General features: G+C 44.5%; 1 protein-coding gene across 1 annotated transcript in view; it reads left to right on the forward strand.

Moving 5' to 3' along the window:
• The window catches only part of rftn1b (raftlin, lipid raft linker 1b), a 95,322-nt gene that overhangs the window by 43,342 nt on the left and 35,120 nt on the right, over positions 1-16,860 (forward strand). Inside the window, exons 4-5 of the mRNA XM_076081164.1 lie at positions 8,867-8,975; positions 12,064-12,562. Coding sequence (XP_075937279.1) covers positions 8,867-8,975; positions 12,064-12,562 — 608 coding nt within the window. The remainder of the gene's footprint in view (positions 1-8,866; positions 8,976-12,063; positions 12,563-16,860) is intronic.

A 16,860-nucleotide genomic window follows, 5' to 3' on the forward strand; every position in this document is an offset into this window, starting at 1 on the left:
TGCCAATAGATCCCCCCCCCCCCCCCCGTACGCTACACACAGGACCTTTTAAATAAATGTTTTTTTTACTAAACAATGGCGGGGGTGCTGGCCCTGAGGAAATCATCTTTCAGGGGCCTCAGACTTCTTAGGTACACCCCTGAGAATAAAACCTCTTTCATTACACAAAAATGCAGCCATTACAGTCACTTAAGAAAATACCTTGAGAATGCTAATGCACCTAAATTGGCGTCATTATGCGGAAAAATACTTGACGGAAATCAGATTTGGCTTTATTATCATGCATGTGTTGCAAAAATGGCATGCTGGCCAGTTGGGAAGCAACATTAGGGTTTATATAATGTTTCTAGCTACTTTTTTATGTTCCAGAAATGTATTATTTTGTTAGTAATGTGGGATACATGCAAGCGCAGAGATTTCCATGATGGCTATCACATAAAAGAAACAGTGGAGGTTGGTGGTGCATTTCTTATCAGACGTACAACCTTTCAGTGTTGCTTCAGTATCGGCACCAGAGCATCACAACATCTGTTTGTGGCTCAGCAAGCTGCCCTGTGGGCAGCCGAATTTGGACATGAGTCAGCAATATTCTCAATCCTCTACCTCCGGGCCTTTCAGTGCTCCGGCAAAAAACGTCTGCATGGCCCAAAGTCACCGCCGCCCCCCTACACATGCCCTCCAGCCCCGAGCCCCGAAGGGAGCGGCTCCAATGGTGGCTGAAGGGCATGTAGGGGGAGAGATGGACGGCGGAGACGGCTTTTTGTCTGGTCAGAAGCCTTCTAAAAATCCCTCGGTTTTGAATGGGTCCGACAGCCCCATGGGCCAGGAAACCCGATCATCTTATTCAGGACCACGTACCGTAAAGTCAGTTCAAGTAAAAACATGACAATCACAAAGATTGAAGCCACGAGGAGAAGGTTTTTTTTCTTGTATTTTGTTTTTCTTCCCTGGCAGCAGTGACATGCAGACGGGCAGTTGAAGCCCCAGTGGCTTCTAGTCTGGCTCTGAAGTCCAGCAAACATCCAGGCCTGTTTACCAAAACGCTGTTTCCCTGGCTGCAGGGCATGGATATGTGTGTGTGTGTGTGTGTGTGTGTGTGTGTGTCTCTTGCCCCTCTCTGAAGAGGTTCGAGACCCAGCACTTGAACCTTCTTCTTCGGAGTATTATATGAGCTTCATACAGTAACTCGTGTTGCATATAGTGTGTAGCTTTATGTGAATGCATGACACTGTTCCTGCATAATCCTCCTCACTCTCTGCTGCTCTCGAGCAGAATCCGCCGCAGATTCCTCACGGCTCAAAGCGCGTCCCTGAACGCTGACAAACCATTTCTGTAATTCCCTCACTGCTGAGCATAAACACAACACCTCTGCTACTAATCTACATTGACATTTCAGTCATTTAGCTAACGCTCTCACCCACAGCGACAGCACAATAACTGCAGAAAACCAATACCCAGATATTACAAGCAACCAAGAGTAAGGAGTGTAATAATCAGAGCCGCTGTGCCCCGACAGTTCTGCTGCAACCACAGACTGATCATGTAGGAAGAAACCAACATGAAATAAAAACTAAAAAGTCTTACTGTGCTCGGCTTTTGTTGTTGTTGTTTTTTGAAAAATTAATGAATAGAGGATCATGGAAGCGATTCAGAAGGGAGGAGGATGATGACCGGGGGGTTTGGTGAAAAGGATGAATTTATAGATGAAACTTATGTAATCCTCATGGGAGAGCTAAGTTGCAACATAAACTGTAAGCAGTCAATGAAGAAGAAGAAAACTATAATAAAAGGCAATATTTAAAAACGTAAAAGATAAGGGCAGAAAAAATAATACAATAAAAAAAACAATAAATTAAAAAGGAAACAGTTAATTGCTTTGTGTAAAAGTATGCTCATGATAATTTAAATGATCCTAAAATGTTTCAGAGTTAGTCCCAACTGTCTAACATGCTGCTTTCCTTTCCTTCATCCCTGCTGGTGTTTGTTGGAAGATATCAGGACTCGTTTCCCTCCCTTCAGAAAAAAACCCATTTGCTGCTTTTTTCTTGTCGAACAGCACGAGAAACAACGTCCACAGCGTGAGATAATTCATCACAGCAAACATGACAACTTCATTTGGGTTTGTCAAACTTTCAGTTTTATCATTATTTACTGTAATTTGTGCCAGAGTGGTGCTGTGTAAAGTGTTACGATATGCCTCGCTTACCGCCAATCACAATTTCTTCGTGTATCTGACAGAAAAAAAATATTCTTTTAAAAACGTGTTGCCGTACAGTCTCACTGTACCCGAGCACAACCGGATCCACCTCTCTGAGGGGTCTTTGTTCACCAGGATTGTGTTTATTTCAAGATGAAGTTTTTAAATAAAAAGGTAAATGTCACTAACTAGTCACGCTTCCACGACATCAAGTCCTTTTATCTAAACCACAGAAAGACTGTTTTTCTGGTCTGCCACTTTTATGTTTAAATTTACGACACTAAAATGACATTGTTAAGTGTTCGGCGTCAAAAGAAGCCAACGTTGATTGCTGGAAGGAGATGAGATCCAAAGTCGAACACAAATTCAGCTTTGTCGTTAAAATTGGGCAAAATATGTAGCAACAATTGCTGAATTAATCCCAAATTGACCCAGAATACGAACGTGAATGGATTTAAACTGCTAAATGTTTTATCAGCTTAGGGGAGATCGTGACAGAATTTTATCCTCAGTAATTGGATGTTTGTTACTGAAACACTCATCCTTACTTTTTAATCAAAAAACTAGATATTTTATAACTCGGGGTTGCTCATCTTTTATACTGATGATTCAACCAGCAGAGTTTCAAGCCCACCTAAGCCTTGGAACCGCCACTCACATACCAACGTCTATGCAGGAAATTAACACGATAGTTTTGGAACCCTGGGTGCCTGAAATAACTCGAAATACCCATAAAAACAGGAAACTTAACGGCACTTATTGTGGGGTGAAAACATGGCATCCAGCCACGTTTTAGAAGGTCATATAGTTAAAATGCATGGAAGCTTATCTGTCCTCCCGTCCTGCAGATTGTGGCTATTAGTAATCACCTCCCATGCTGTTGTGTAGAACACCTCAGGTTCACTTTCGGCATATCCAGACGTACACTCTTCACTGCTGCAAAACTGGACAACGAGAATATTGAGTCTGCATAAAAAGGCTACAGCTGAATGGACTGCATCTGTGCTTTTTTAAAAATGAAGAAAGAAGACATGCTTGCCTTGCTCTGGAGAGAAAAAAAAACACCATGCGGAGGCGGGGGGGGGGGGAAGAAAAAGAAAATCACAGCTGGAGTGTGAAGAAGTAGAAAGTAGAAGACCGAAGGAGGCTGAATAGGATGGGGGAAAGAAAGGAGGGAGAGAGAGAGAGATATTGACTGAAAAGGGCAGAGGAGTCTACCATCCTTTGACGGCCCAAGCTTTATCTCCAGCGTCTGTCACCGTGGAGACAGCTGATCATATCAGCAGCAGCCCAGGGGAATCCAAACCTCCACCGGGGGAAAGTGGAATAAGAGAAACCTCAAAAAAGCAGAGCATCTCTTCTCCAGTTCTCTTTCGCTGTCAGATCCAGCAATCCCAAAAAAGAAGAAGACGACGACAGGGATGGGGGGGGGGTACAGTGAATGGGATTGAAAAAGCATGACAGCGAGCAGCCATTCATCCGTCGCTCCAAAACGTACAGCTTTCTTTTTTGCGACTGCACTGCCAATAAAGCGAACAGTCGAGGTGGAGGAGCCGACTGGTGTACAGCAGCTGTATAAGCATCTGTATTTAGCATGCACAGTATGTCTGAGGACAGTATTAGGCCCCAGTGTGAAAGGCTCAGCCAACAAGACACTTTACATGGAGGAGGTGACGCTGCAGGAATCCAGAGCACAGCCAGGAAGTACACAAAGGTTGTGTACGTACAGCCGCTGTGTCATCTGCAGACGTTAAGACACCGTCACCTGAATGACATGTCTGGTTAAGTGGCTTATAACTGTAGAAACCTTAGAAGGCAATTTGTCACCGCCAGCACCTGAAACAACCTACTGAGGGGAAATAAGGAGAAAAGAAAACCTGCAATGCAGACAGAATGGATTGGACCGTTTGGAAATTTAAAATGTCAACTGTCAAATTTCCCAGTGTTCAATTTGATTGCGATGGAATAGGGTTACAGTTCAGCAGGCAATGTCTGATGGGATATATTCATCATTATTGGGTAATTGCAAGGAGCTCTGGCATGCTCAGGCAGAGAGAGAGAGAGAGAGGGAGGGAGAGAGGGATTGAAAGAGCGAGATGGGCTGAGAGGGAGAAGAAGGGTGGAGAGCGTAAGATGGAGAAGGAGGAAAAATAAAGAGGTACCTACAAAAAAAAAAAAAACATTAGAGGGGACTTGCTCCAGTGAAATTATTCACAAATGCGTGAAAATGTGACATTAGGAGAAGTATGCTCTATTATTAAAGCCTCCACATCGACAGAGTGCTAAACATGGGTTCAGTTGCTCCCTGACTTGTCGTCATAGCGGGAGATGGGCGGTGGGTGATGGAGGTCCGACACGGCTCTGCTCCTGCTGCTGCAAAAAGAAGTGAATTCACACTGCTCCTTCACATTCACTGACTTCGGTGTGAAAATGGTTTGTTTCGGTAGCGTGAGAAGAGCTCTTGCTGCACAGTAATTGCCATTCGACTCCTCTCAAGATTTTTATCTCCAACAAGTGGCATTTAACTATAAAGCAAGGCATCTGTCTGTATGTAAATATAGTGCAGGCAGAGGGGTTCCACTGGGGCCCATGGGGTGGAGGACAGGGGGGTCGCATAGAGAGACCAAGCCCTATGACAATGTGATGGGAGGAAAACCGCCCCTTGTCAGCGAGTCAGATTGACGAGTTCAAAAATGATTTCACATTGAGCTGTAGTACCATTTGCTATTTCCCTTTAAAAAAAAAACATCTCTGCCATGGTTTCATTTTGTGCGGAGTCAGAAACAGTCAGTAACAATCTATAATAAACAGATTTTGCATAAACTATAAATACAATAAAGAAAGTATTAAAAAAAATAAACAAAGCCTTATTTTCCTTGGAATGTTTTGTCAAATACAGATATGCAATGATGATTGGTGGGTGATATGCATGCTGGTGTTGTCCAATGTCAAGTCTCTATTTGATCATGTGACCATAGACTTTATAAAGTACGGACGTAGTCTCCGTGATGTCACCCATAGGTTTCTGAAGAGCCCAGCGAGCAGTCGTGTCTTTCAAAATAAAAGCGTCAGTAAGTAAATAGAGCCCGTCATAATAGAATGCACTGAGTCACGTCCTAACTAACCTACACCTATACTGTACATATACTTTACACTTGGAGGATATGTTGCCTGGGGGACCTAGAACATGCAGTGTGGAAGTTGGTGCCATTTGCCACGTTTAACATTAATAAACTTTAAACAAACAAGCGAACAGCGGTCTGTGCAGCAGCGTGGGCCGGGGCTTCAGGGCTCTGCAATCGAGTGTGTCGTCCACACAACATTGCAAGTCCATTGCAAAGTTATTTAGGTCTCGCAATACTGATCAATACAATTTCAACATTTGAACATTCATTTGTAATTGCGCTTAAGCTACACTAGCTGGCTTCCAGAGGATGCAGCCTACTTACTTATCTTCTCACACCACCATGATGCTGACATTGAGCATCATTACAACAACACTTGCCAGCGTGGCTGTAGACTCTTGGTCTTGGTATTTGCAATCGATAATTACAAAAAGAAGGTGAAATCTACTTTAGTGCAGGTTTGTTCTGAGACGGTTTACATTTTAAACAAACAAAGACTAAACTGGTTGCAGGTAGGTTTTTTTTTACAGTTTGACTTCCTCTGAAAAACAATAATATGTCAACACAATCCCTTTTCATACCCCAGTGAACAGCGCGCAATTGGAAACCGCACATTTACAAATGATGTAGCCACTACACTGCTAAAAACAAATCCCACAGCATGCCATTAACAGGTAATTCGCAATTAGTTACCATGTGAATGTTCGTCTCCGGTGGGAGTGATTAGCCCAACACAAGATGTTGTGTGGCGAAACAAAGCCCGTGACCCATCTGCGCGGGCAGACAAGGGAGAGGGGGGGGAGGGGGTTTAGCAGGTGTGTTCGCCCAGAAAGGGAGCTCCGGCTAGGTGGGCGAGAGGGCAGGCAGGCATTTGACACCCTTCTAACCACAGGAGACCTCCGAGGTCTGACAGCCGGCGCTGCACGCTGCATGAAAAAGTCATGGTTTCACACAGAGAAGATGGACTGCAGGTGATGCGGCTGCTATTTTTAACCTGAGGCCTCCCTCCAGGACCGAGTGCACCGTTTGAATTGTTGTTCTCCCACACCTCTCTCTCTCTCTCTCTCTCTCTCTCCCTCTCATCCTCCCCGACACTCTGCCTGCAGAAGTCCCCTTCCCATTCAGAGCTGTGTTCCAAAATGAGTCATTCACCCGCTTGAAAAAAAGTGACACCTTCTCACCGTGATGCATTTCAGAAGCACTAAATCATTTTTACTTTCTTGATAAATTCTCAATGATGTTTTATTTCCTCTCCAAAATTGATTTGTATCACTATGAAAAAGAGGGCTTTTCATTTCATCCCTTCAAGCTGCCTCTTAACTTGCAGCATGCATGGGGCCCCTGAAGACTTCTCGGTACAATACTGCAAAAACAAGGCCTATAGTGCGAGTATAATGATTGAGAATGTAAGAAAGGTAGAACAGCAAATGGTTTGCACTTAACTACACTACACTTCTGTCTGTCTGCATCTGTGTTTCGTTCCCTGAAGTTGCGCCTGGAGCGGCGAGCTGGTTGGTTGTGATCTATGTCGCAACCCACGGGGGGATACATCCACCTTTTTTCTTGACAGCGCCACCAGGCTTCTGCCATCGTGCCTTTGGATGCTATGACGCCGCGGAAAAAAACGAGAGGCGCCTCTCGGCTCGTCGTAATGAATGTTTCATAGAGCGTGTGAAGTTTGTACTTAACGAGTCACTCGGCCCACTTTCTGCTCCGCTGTGTGCTGAGACAGCGATGTAGACGCAGAGCGACGGGTGTCAGTGACAGTGGGGTGGAAGTGTGGTGACTGGTTTTTTTTGTTGTTGTTTTTTTTGGGGGGGGATAGATGACATAAGCGAGGGCCATTGGTTGTGCCGTGAAGTCTAGGCTGACATTTGGAGGGATAACGCGGTGATTTTCAAACTGTGACTCTGATACATGTGGGGAAATTACAAGAGTGCTTTTGCTCGAACAAGCCCGTGAAGATTCAGGTTAGCAACATGTCTACAGACAGTATAAGGACATGTAAGGGAAAACATAGGCTCCTTTTTTGACAGCGTAGAAAAGAAAAGCAGGTGAGGCTCATCAAGCAAACGCTTGGAGAATATAAAGAAGCTTGTTCTACTCTCGGGTTCCCTGACAATATGGTAGGAGAGGCTTGCATCTTTTGTGTATGAAAAAAATCTGCCAGCCTTGGAAAACTTTACAGGGGACACTCCTCAGACTCAAAGTGAATTTACTAGTCACGGGTAGTATTATACAGTCTGTGGAAACAGTGGTGAAATGTCTCTGGAAGGAGCTTTGTTACACGAGTTATCTCATGCTAGGAAGCCTCTATGACAAACTGTATTTTACCAGGCAGGGAGGGCCGAAGAAAAAAGAGGCTATTAAGTCGCATTATGGGAAGTGTAGGATCCAATGTTGTTGGATCTTGACCCATCCCACTGGAGGGACTAAAAGTCACAGATTTTAACAGTTCCTTTTAAAAACTCCCTCACTTTATGTCAGTACATTACTAAACAGCTGGCGTGGCACTTCGATTTGTATATTTGAAAACAACAAGATAAAATGGTCAAATATAGGACAAATATGACAGTGTTTTTTTCAGTAAAATCAGATTGTAGAAATAGTTTGCGTTTTTTTTTTACTTTTAAATGAGAAGATTGACTTTCATATCTGTATGCTAAGTATGAAACGCTGGAGCCAACAGCTGGTTAGCTTAGCGTTGCAGAAAGACTGAAAACAGGGGGGAAAGCTAGCCAAGCACTACCCACAGGTAAAAATAATATTAATATTAATAATAATAAAAAAGCACCTCTAAAGCTTAATCTATCTATATTATATATTTGAAGAACATCTCCAGAGTGAGGCCATTTCTCTCTCTGAGCAACACACAGAGAACAAAAAGATTTTGTTTGACGCCGCTTTCAGCCGTTATGCACCAAGCCGTTGGAACAGCCTCCCAGAGGATCTGACAGAGGGAGGCTCTAACACACTCCCCCAGCATGCACGCATGCATCTTTTTACCCTCCCACACATCAGGTGTCCGTGTAAAGCCAGAGCCCTCGCAGAGCACACACACACACACACACACACACACACACACTGTATATGGACAAAGACTCTGTAGCACGCTGAGGAAAAAGGGCGTGTGGGGCTTCTTCCCTTTTGTCAACAGGATGAGAAGCAGGGAGGTGGAAGCCGGGGCATTAGTCTCCTCAGGGCTGGCTCTGGGATTTCCTCCAGAGGACAGAATAGGAAAATGCAACACCGTATAAATAGATTCTCCCCGCTCACAGATACGGCCTCAGCGGGGAGGGATGAAGGCACTGCACAGAGCAATAATGACGTTAACAAAGCCTCTCGATGCAGTGTAATTTGTTGATGGGGGGGATATTCTTGTATTATAGATTTGATGCCGGGGCCTGTAACAGCACCCTGTTTGAGGAGGTTTTATGGCTGTAATTTTGTTTGCCATAATGTGTCATGTTGCCCAGCATGCTGGCTGAGAGGCTAACACTCATTGTCCTCTCTCTCTCTCCCCCCCCCACTGTGGTGCCTGCAGGGTGGAAAGGAGCCAGTCTGTCTGCCCATCGTACAAACTGCAGCTGGAAGAGTGTCTGTCTGCCGAGCAGGTGCCCACCCCAGAGCTCATCCAGGGCTACGTCAAGAAGGTAGGCCTGCTTTACAAATGCCAAGCTGAAGGGGTTTGGTCAGTTTGTGTCCAGCTGGAAGGAGCGATGCAGGAAGGAAGGGAGCGAGAGATAAAGAGGTCTGACTGCAGAGGAATTGTAGTGGATTTTATTCCACTTGGATGGCTAGATGCATATTCTAACTTTAAATACCGAGTCGGAGATCCAAAGCAGACAAAAATCCAGAATATAAACCCAGTCTGCACCCAAAACTCAAACTACTTTGGCCTTGCATGTGGCCCCGTCTGAACACAATGTCCGTGTGTTTACGACTGTATTTTAGTGACTCGACCACGTGGCTGAAACTGCAAGCACGCCGCTGTCAGGCTGAAGGCTTTTAACTGCAGCCTGTCACTAAATGCTTGGAGGCAGGTGCCAGTGAATTACACGATGTTAGAGGAGCGACAATTAAAAAAAGTTATTTTTTGACGTAATTGCTGCTTCAAAAGATTACAAAGGAAACATAGGGGTGGCGGTGACGCGTGTGTACTTCGGGAGTTGTCAGGTATGAATTAGTGGGAACTTTACAACCGATTGTGTTGCAACTCGACTAAATTATGAGCCATTTTGACAGGTTTCAACTACTAGAAATATGATGTGGTAGATTATTATTAACCCTCAGTATCCAACAGTTTCTGAACAGTGGTCTAAAAACTGATATTTTTGCCATGCTGCAGTTTATCCCGAGTCAAATTCAGGCAGCATGTTTGTAATATACTAAAAGCTGTTTCCTTAATGGTTCATGGCTAATGCTCACTTGCACGCCAAACGGCTTCACATTTCTGTATTTTCCATCGAGGGCATGAAAGCAGCGAGAATCACATTCACTGATCTGATAATGAATTGGCTCTGCAGCGCATGTCACTGTTATGAATGCACTGCTGCGGAAAGCCTGTTTGAAATGGCACTTCAGATGATATATATACACCAACACACCCTCCTCTCTGGTGAGCAGGTTATGCCGCGTCATCATGATTCAACCTCCCCCCTTCGTCTGCTTAATCTGTATATTACCGAGCGTCACGTCGGCCTTTGAAGCCTCGCTCCTGAACCTTCCTGTACATTTTGCCCTTCGATTAGTCATGCAACCGCAGTCCTGTAGGACCTCATTACTGTTGGTTATCATTTTAATCTACTGAGCTGCTACAGGCTTGCTGGAGGAGAAGCAGGCCATGCTAGAAATCTATTAAAAAGGGAAGTGGACATGGATGAGTGGTGGAGGAGTGAGCGGAGAAGTCCATTCCCTTCAGACTCTCCCCGTTTCCTCCTGTTTTTCTCTCTCTTCGTCTCCTGTTTTTCCCTCTCCTCTCATTTTCTTTCTCTTCCTCGCCGTCTCGATCTCTGTCGATATCCCTCTGCCTCTCTTTCCGTCATCTCTCCGTCCTGCTCAATCTCTCTCTCTCTCCGCGGTTTTTCATCTTGACCTTCAGACACCTCCTCCTGGTGCCACTTTAATAACTTACGGGGGAAATAGGAAATGTGGTCTCAAGTCAAAATTGAAATGAGTTTTTCCTCTGCAGGCTGTTGATATTCTGGTGGCAGAATAAGGGAAGCTGCTTCAGGACTATTTTTCATCAAGTTTGTGCTCGGCATCATTTCGGTTAATGAAGAGAAACGATGCGATGCAAAGTTTCCTTTGTGACCTCGAAACCTCATTTTCTTGACCTGAGGTGGTTTCATCTAAGACAGTCTGTTCATTTAGATTAAGAAGTTAAGAACAATGATCATTTTTATTATTTATTTTGTATTATAGTACCGTAGGTCCAAATAGTGTCTATGAGGCATTTTAAAGGCTGCAACCAACAATTATTCTCATATTCAACTAACCACACAGCATCCAGTTTTCCCCTTTTGTTTCCATTTAGCTAGCAGTTTAACATGTATTTAAATTGTCTTATTCCATAGTGTCAAACAGTATACTATATATATATATATTAATTCTGTAATTAATATATAATCAATGAATCTACTCAGTTTATTATATCTATCCAGCTAGTTATTTACTTATTGACATTGAATTCTTCTGAATTATGAATCTGTGCTACATTTGACGATGAACTTACATATCTTACCACCCATGTACACTAACCGTCTTTATGATATTGGAGTGTTGGCAAGATGTCTCTGGAACTGGAGATCTAGTCTGAATGGTTCTACTTTGTCAAACACAGAATTTTATAAAATTATAATGATAATGGTGCTAAAAATAAATTCAATCATTAGCACACTATTCAAAATCTACTTTGCGATCAACTGCACCAACATTGAAGAGTCAAAGCTCTCTCTCTCTCTGCCTGCATTATCATTAAATGAGATACAACAGTCCCCTTTTATCTCAGCAATTCCATTTCAACACATTGGTATGGGGAATATAATGTGGAAGCACCCAGAGAGCGTTCACTGATATTAAACAATATGGCTGGAAACAATGTGACTGTTTTCCAATTTAATTTCATAGTGAATAACCTGCGATTTGATTTGATTTTTATTCTCATTCCTCACTGTGGCTCCAGATGGAGACGGGCACCGCCTTCGCTTGGTAGGGGGGGGGGGGGTTTGATGGAGGGGTGCAGAAATGGAGAATGGCATCACTAACATTCTCTGACAGTTAAAGTTTCAATTTCGCTCTGTGGCAGAATCCCAATATTGACAGAGAATAAAAGACAGTGGAGCGCTGGATTTGTGATGTGGCCCGTGCCTGACTAGGGTTGCGGCCGCTCCAATCTAATCAACGACTGAGTGATTGGACAAGCTGGGTGAAGAAAAGACAAACAGATGCAGGGGACTCCATGCAGATTATTGTGGGGAAAACAATTCCATTTCAAGATAATTGATCTCCAAGTAATTCTGAAAGTTTGGTTCCAGTTTGAGATCTCTTGGGAAATAACTTGGTGTGTGTGTTCTGCTTCATAGGTTGGTTTAATTTTGCATTCTGAATTTACAATTTAGGTATTTTGCTGATGCTCCAAACCCCGAAATTAACGAGTGCAACAACAGCAGCTTCACATAAGAAGATCTCTGCATTTGTCTTTTTCATTCTAACTTTGAATTTCTTTTTTTCGCCCAACAGCAGATCCAGGATGCTGCTGACCAGGGGGTGATGTTCGTGGGATTTGTCCAGGAACCCTACGGGGCCCCGTGCACCAGGATCCGACAACCAGACACCCCCTCCCTTTCCCTGCACTCCAGCCCCAGCTCTGTGCTCGGTTCGCTGGGCAGCTGCAGCCCCTCGAACCCCTCAAGCCCCAGAAACCACGGAGCACCTGGAGCTCAAGCGGACGCGGTGGACAAAGACGGCAATGAGGAGGCCTCATGCGAGGCCGGGGAAGGAGCACCGAGTGGGGAGAAGAATCAAAGTGGGAACACTGGGAGCCAGTCAGGGAGCGGGGTGGAGGGCAGTGAGGGCGGAGTCTCGCCTGTGGCGTCTCCAGCACCGGAGGGAGATCTGGAGCACAGCGAGGAGCTGACGGAGGAGGTGACGGAGGAGGAGTCGCCGTGTCACAACAACAACAAAGACAGCGGCAGAGACGCACAGGAGAGGCCGAGATACGGCCCGCGGAGGGGCGACGGTGAGTGGCCTCTATGGTTACCATCATAAACTCAAACTAAAAGGATGTGTTGACAAAAAAACATGCAAATTAAGACTATAAAGTTCTAGCACGCTGTGATGAATGAATCAGGGGGAAGAGAGTAGAGACAAAGCAAACGCAACAGTAAGTGAATGACGTAGTGAGGTGTTGACAAATGCTTCGTGACCATGACTTTTCCTGGGATGATTCCTGTTCTGGGTAATGGACAGCCATGGAAACATCCCATGTGCTGCAGTTACACTGGGGGCGGGTGGATGAGTTCATCAGCAAGCAGCGTGTTTCAGACAGGAGACCTGAAACACCTAAGTATTTCACCATTGTTTCCTAAACCCAACTAAATAATTCACAATCTGTTCCCGAACCTAACCAAGTAGTTTTGTTGCCTAAACGTAACTGAGTTTCCTGTGAAGACAGAAGTTTTTGAAAAGACCGTATGCGTGTAACGAGCGGAGGGTGACGCGTGTTGCTGGCTTTCGTAGGAAAACGTACGAAAAAGGAGGAGTAACGTTCCGTACGATATCATAGGACCCGCTGTATGAGGATACGTTGACCTGCACCATTGTCACACGCATGTGTAGAATCAATAGCAAATATACATTAACTTTTATTCCTTTCCTGGACAAATTCAGCAAAGATTATTTCAAAGGCTTGCTTTCTCCTACATGCCACACAGCTATCCTTATAATTTACAGACAGAACTAATGACAATTTAGATAATTAAAGGTCAAAACTGAAAGGATCAGTGCTTCTGTATTAGCTGAATGTTGTCTTAACCTAACTTCATCCATTCCAAAGTAACGTTTTTTATGCTGCATGTTTCTACACATTCACACCTGTGAGCTCCTTCATCAAACCGCAGTCGACTGCTGGTCCCAGAGCAGCTGAAGCATTCGGGGGTTAAATCCTGCACTCGGGGGCATCAACTGTGAACTGTAGCTTCTCCTCTCACATTCACAGATATTCAAACTGGCAGCTGCTAATCTTTGGCCAATATCGCTCTAGATATCTTTGCAAATTTGTGTTTTGGTTTCATTTGAAGCCGTACCTTTTGGCTGTTTAACTAAAGAACAGCGTGGCGCCCCAGATCCCTCTTGAAACACTTGGCAACCGCGGAGGTGTCATTTCTTGGTGTTGCCTCGATGTTACACAACAACGTGCTGCCTTGGAATATAATCCTGTCTCTCCGTTACACAAAGAGAATCGTCTTATAGCATGTGGCGCATACAAATTCACACTCACGCTTAGCTGATGAAGCCAAGTCTGTAAAAAATTCTCCACCAGGAGCTTCGGCGGGTTTTGTTCTCGGGAAAACGCACATTTCACGGCCCGCTTTTCTGTCTCCCCAGCAAGTCATGCACACGTCGGCAAGTTATTCACGGCAGCCCCCCTTTTCCTGTGGGAACGCTGTTAAAATTACAACAGACATTTATAGTTTGGGCTTTATTTGAGCATTTCGTATGGACAGATGGAGACTCCCACCACTGTCGCCCCCCCTCCTGCAGCCTCTTCTCCTCTCATCCTATTTTTTGATATGCATCAGCGCAATGTGCAAACTGTGCATTGCACACATGTCCCAGAGGGAGTGTTAACGCCTGTGTGTTTGTGTATACCCAGTATTTGTATGTTCAAGCGAATAAGGTTCAAAGCACCTAATACTGGGAGTTGCATAGTGCATGCACACACTTTGTGCTTTTAGTTTGCGTGCGTCTTTATGTATATATGTGTGCGGTAAAACAAATTTGGCATCACAGCAGACCACAGCCCACTGGTCCATCTGGGCCTCCCTACAGTGCATTTTGCTGTGAGATAATCCCCCACTGCCTCGTCCTCTACCTCCCTCAGCTTCACAGCTCTCCCCCCACCTTCATCCCCCCTGAATCCCTGCGACAACGCCAGCAGCTCTGCTGTAGCAGCCAGCCGGGGTGGCAAAGAGAGCCTGCCAAGCTCCCATGTCCCTCTTTCTACTAATGCCCAGTCTGCCGAGGAGGCCCGAGAGTCTCGGCTACCGTTGGCTTGTCCTCGTTAATCCTCAGATCTCGAGGTGAACGTCGAAGTGTTGGCCGTGGAGCTGGCGGACGTCTGTGGCTTAAAGATGATCGCTGTCCCCGAGACTGGAGCTCTGGATAGAAACTGAGCCCGTAAGTTTGAAGAATCAAAACGCTTGGATGCTTTGAAGGAAAAGGATTCTGGTGTTAGGACACACGGAACGCATAACATGGCAGAGACAGCTGTACAATTATGTCTGGATAAGAGAACCCTGCGTCTGCTTTCAGATACAGCTAATTTGCATGAGGGAAAACATTTTGTAGGGAATTAATCGCCACCTGGGTTATTTTTTTTTTTAAACGCACTGAGGGAACATTTAAATTCCACCATATTTTATCTCTTTTCCAGCCTTATCTCTGCACAACGACTTCTGCGCTTTACAACAAGGTCATCTTCCATGGATTCCAAAACACATAAGCCACAGTGCAAATCAGCAGTAATATTTAAATGTATTTTGTAGGAAGAGCTGGGATAAGAAGTTGTGCAGCAAAACCGTGATACTGAAGTGAGAAGATCAAACCCAGACTCCTGTTCCTCTGATGCATTGATTGAGTTTATCAGCTGCTCACACACACACACACACACACACACATAACAAGCTTCAAACACGGCGTAAAATGAAAACAAATTAAGAGCTTTATCACGAGTGTGTAATCCTGAGGAATATCAGTCGGAAATCATCTTAGTCAACGTGCTCAGGGAGTCTTTTCAGCTGCTTGGTTTTACCCCTGAGATCAGTGTTATCTCTGCTGCGATGGGATCAGTGTCCAGCTGATGATGACATGTCAGGCAGGAAAGCCGCGCTGCTGACATCACTTGCAGGGTTACTGCCGCCGACCTCGTCATTTTGGACAGCGGGGCTGCCGTCAAATAAGCCTTTGAACGACATGCTTTCAACGTCCTGACGCTAATCATGCGTCAGCCGGACTGCCAGAGTCAGGTTAGCTGCACAGACTTTATTCTGAAAGTCTGTGTTGATGTAATTCATTCGCTCGATTGGGTACAAAGGACTCTTTGAGTCATACTCTTTGGTGTGTCTGTGTGTGTGTGTGTGATACGCAAGTATAGCTATAACAAATCACCGGGGCAGTAGGTTAGTTTTTACTGCCCTATAGCACAAAAATGAGCATAATAATTCTCCGAAACAGTAATAAAGTTATTGATCGGGACAGCGTCTGGCTTTCAAATGTTGTTCTGGTTACACGGCCGAAAAGCAAATGACGCCGCACCACTGTATCCTCTCCAGCTCTGTTTCTATTATTCATACACTCATACATATACATATAATACGGTAATGTTTGCTTGTGTCATTTAAAGGCCAAAGCAGAACAGGGAGACAAGGGGAGCGGTGAGCTTGGCAACAGACTCGTTTTAGAGATTTATGTTGGTCACTAATGGAGTTTTGTAAAGATCAAAGGACCGTAACCTCATGTTCTTCCTAACAATAAAGGATCTGCTCCTCTCGCAGGAATTATAGGATGTTGTTGCTACATCTCAAGCTTGTCATGCTGGTTTGAGTCCTGGCTGGTAAAATGGGGAGAAAGTCAATCTGTCACTATTAACCATTTAATACAATTTTATGAATACTCAGCCACAATTTTGTTGTATAAATTAATGCCACAAAAGCACTTACAAATAACTTGCTGACATTTAACTCAATGCAGAATGCAAATCCAAAAATATTAGAAATGCTTCCGATTTGACTTTTGCAGCTGGAGAATAGCAAGATGTATCTTTCCCTCTACGATTCATTGCAGCGATGCAACTCGTCACTCACAGAGAACATCGAGAGTCAGATTTCTAATTCTGCACACAAATCATGATTTGTGTGAAATAGTGCAGGAAAAAAAATAACAGGCGGGGATTTAACTGACAAAATGTGAGTCGGCTCAGGTGCTTCTTGACTGATGTTTTGAATCATGGACGTTTAGATAGCAGCCCTACAGATTTCTATCAAAATCATTTCTGAAATACTAAGAATGCCGAGCGAAAGCACGGCTCCAGTTTGACTTAATATTTTCCTGCAGTCCACAGTGATGGATATCAGCAGGCCTATATATAAATATAAGATAGTTCCCATATCTTTTGGTACAACCCCCCGCTCTGTTTTGCCCTGCTGAAGCTTCCCTTAGGAAAGGTACTGGATCCGGTATATAATATCGCCTGTGAACGCAGCTCAGCTGAAAAGGTGTTTACAGACCCGGAAAGTATTTCCTGAGCACATCAGGGTT

Source organism: Anarhichas minor, unplaced genomic scaffold (assembly GCF_050575085.1).
Source record: "Anarhichas minor isolate MPS153535 unplaced genomic scaffold, ASM5057508v1 ptg000079l, whole genome shotgun sequence".
In the NCBI taxonomy this organism is placed as follows: Eukaryota; Metazoa; Chordata; class Actinopteri; order Perciformes; family Anarhichadidae; genus Anarhichas; species Anarhichas minor.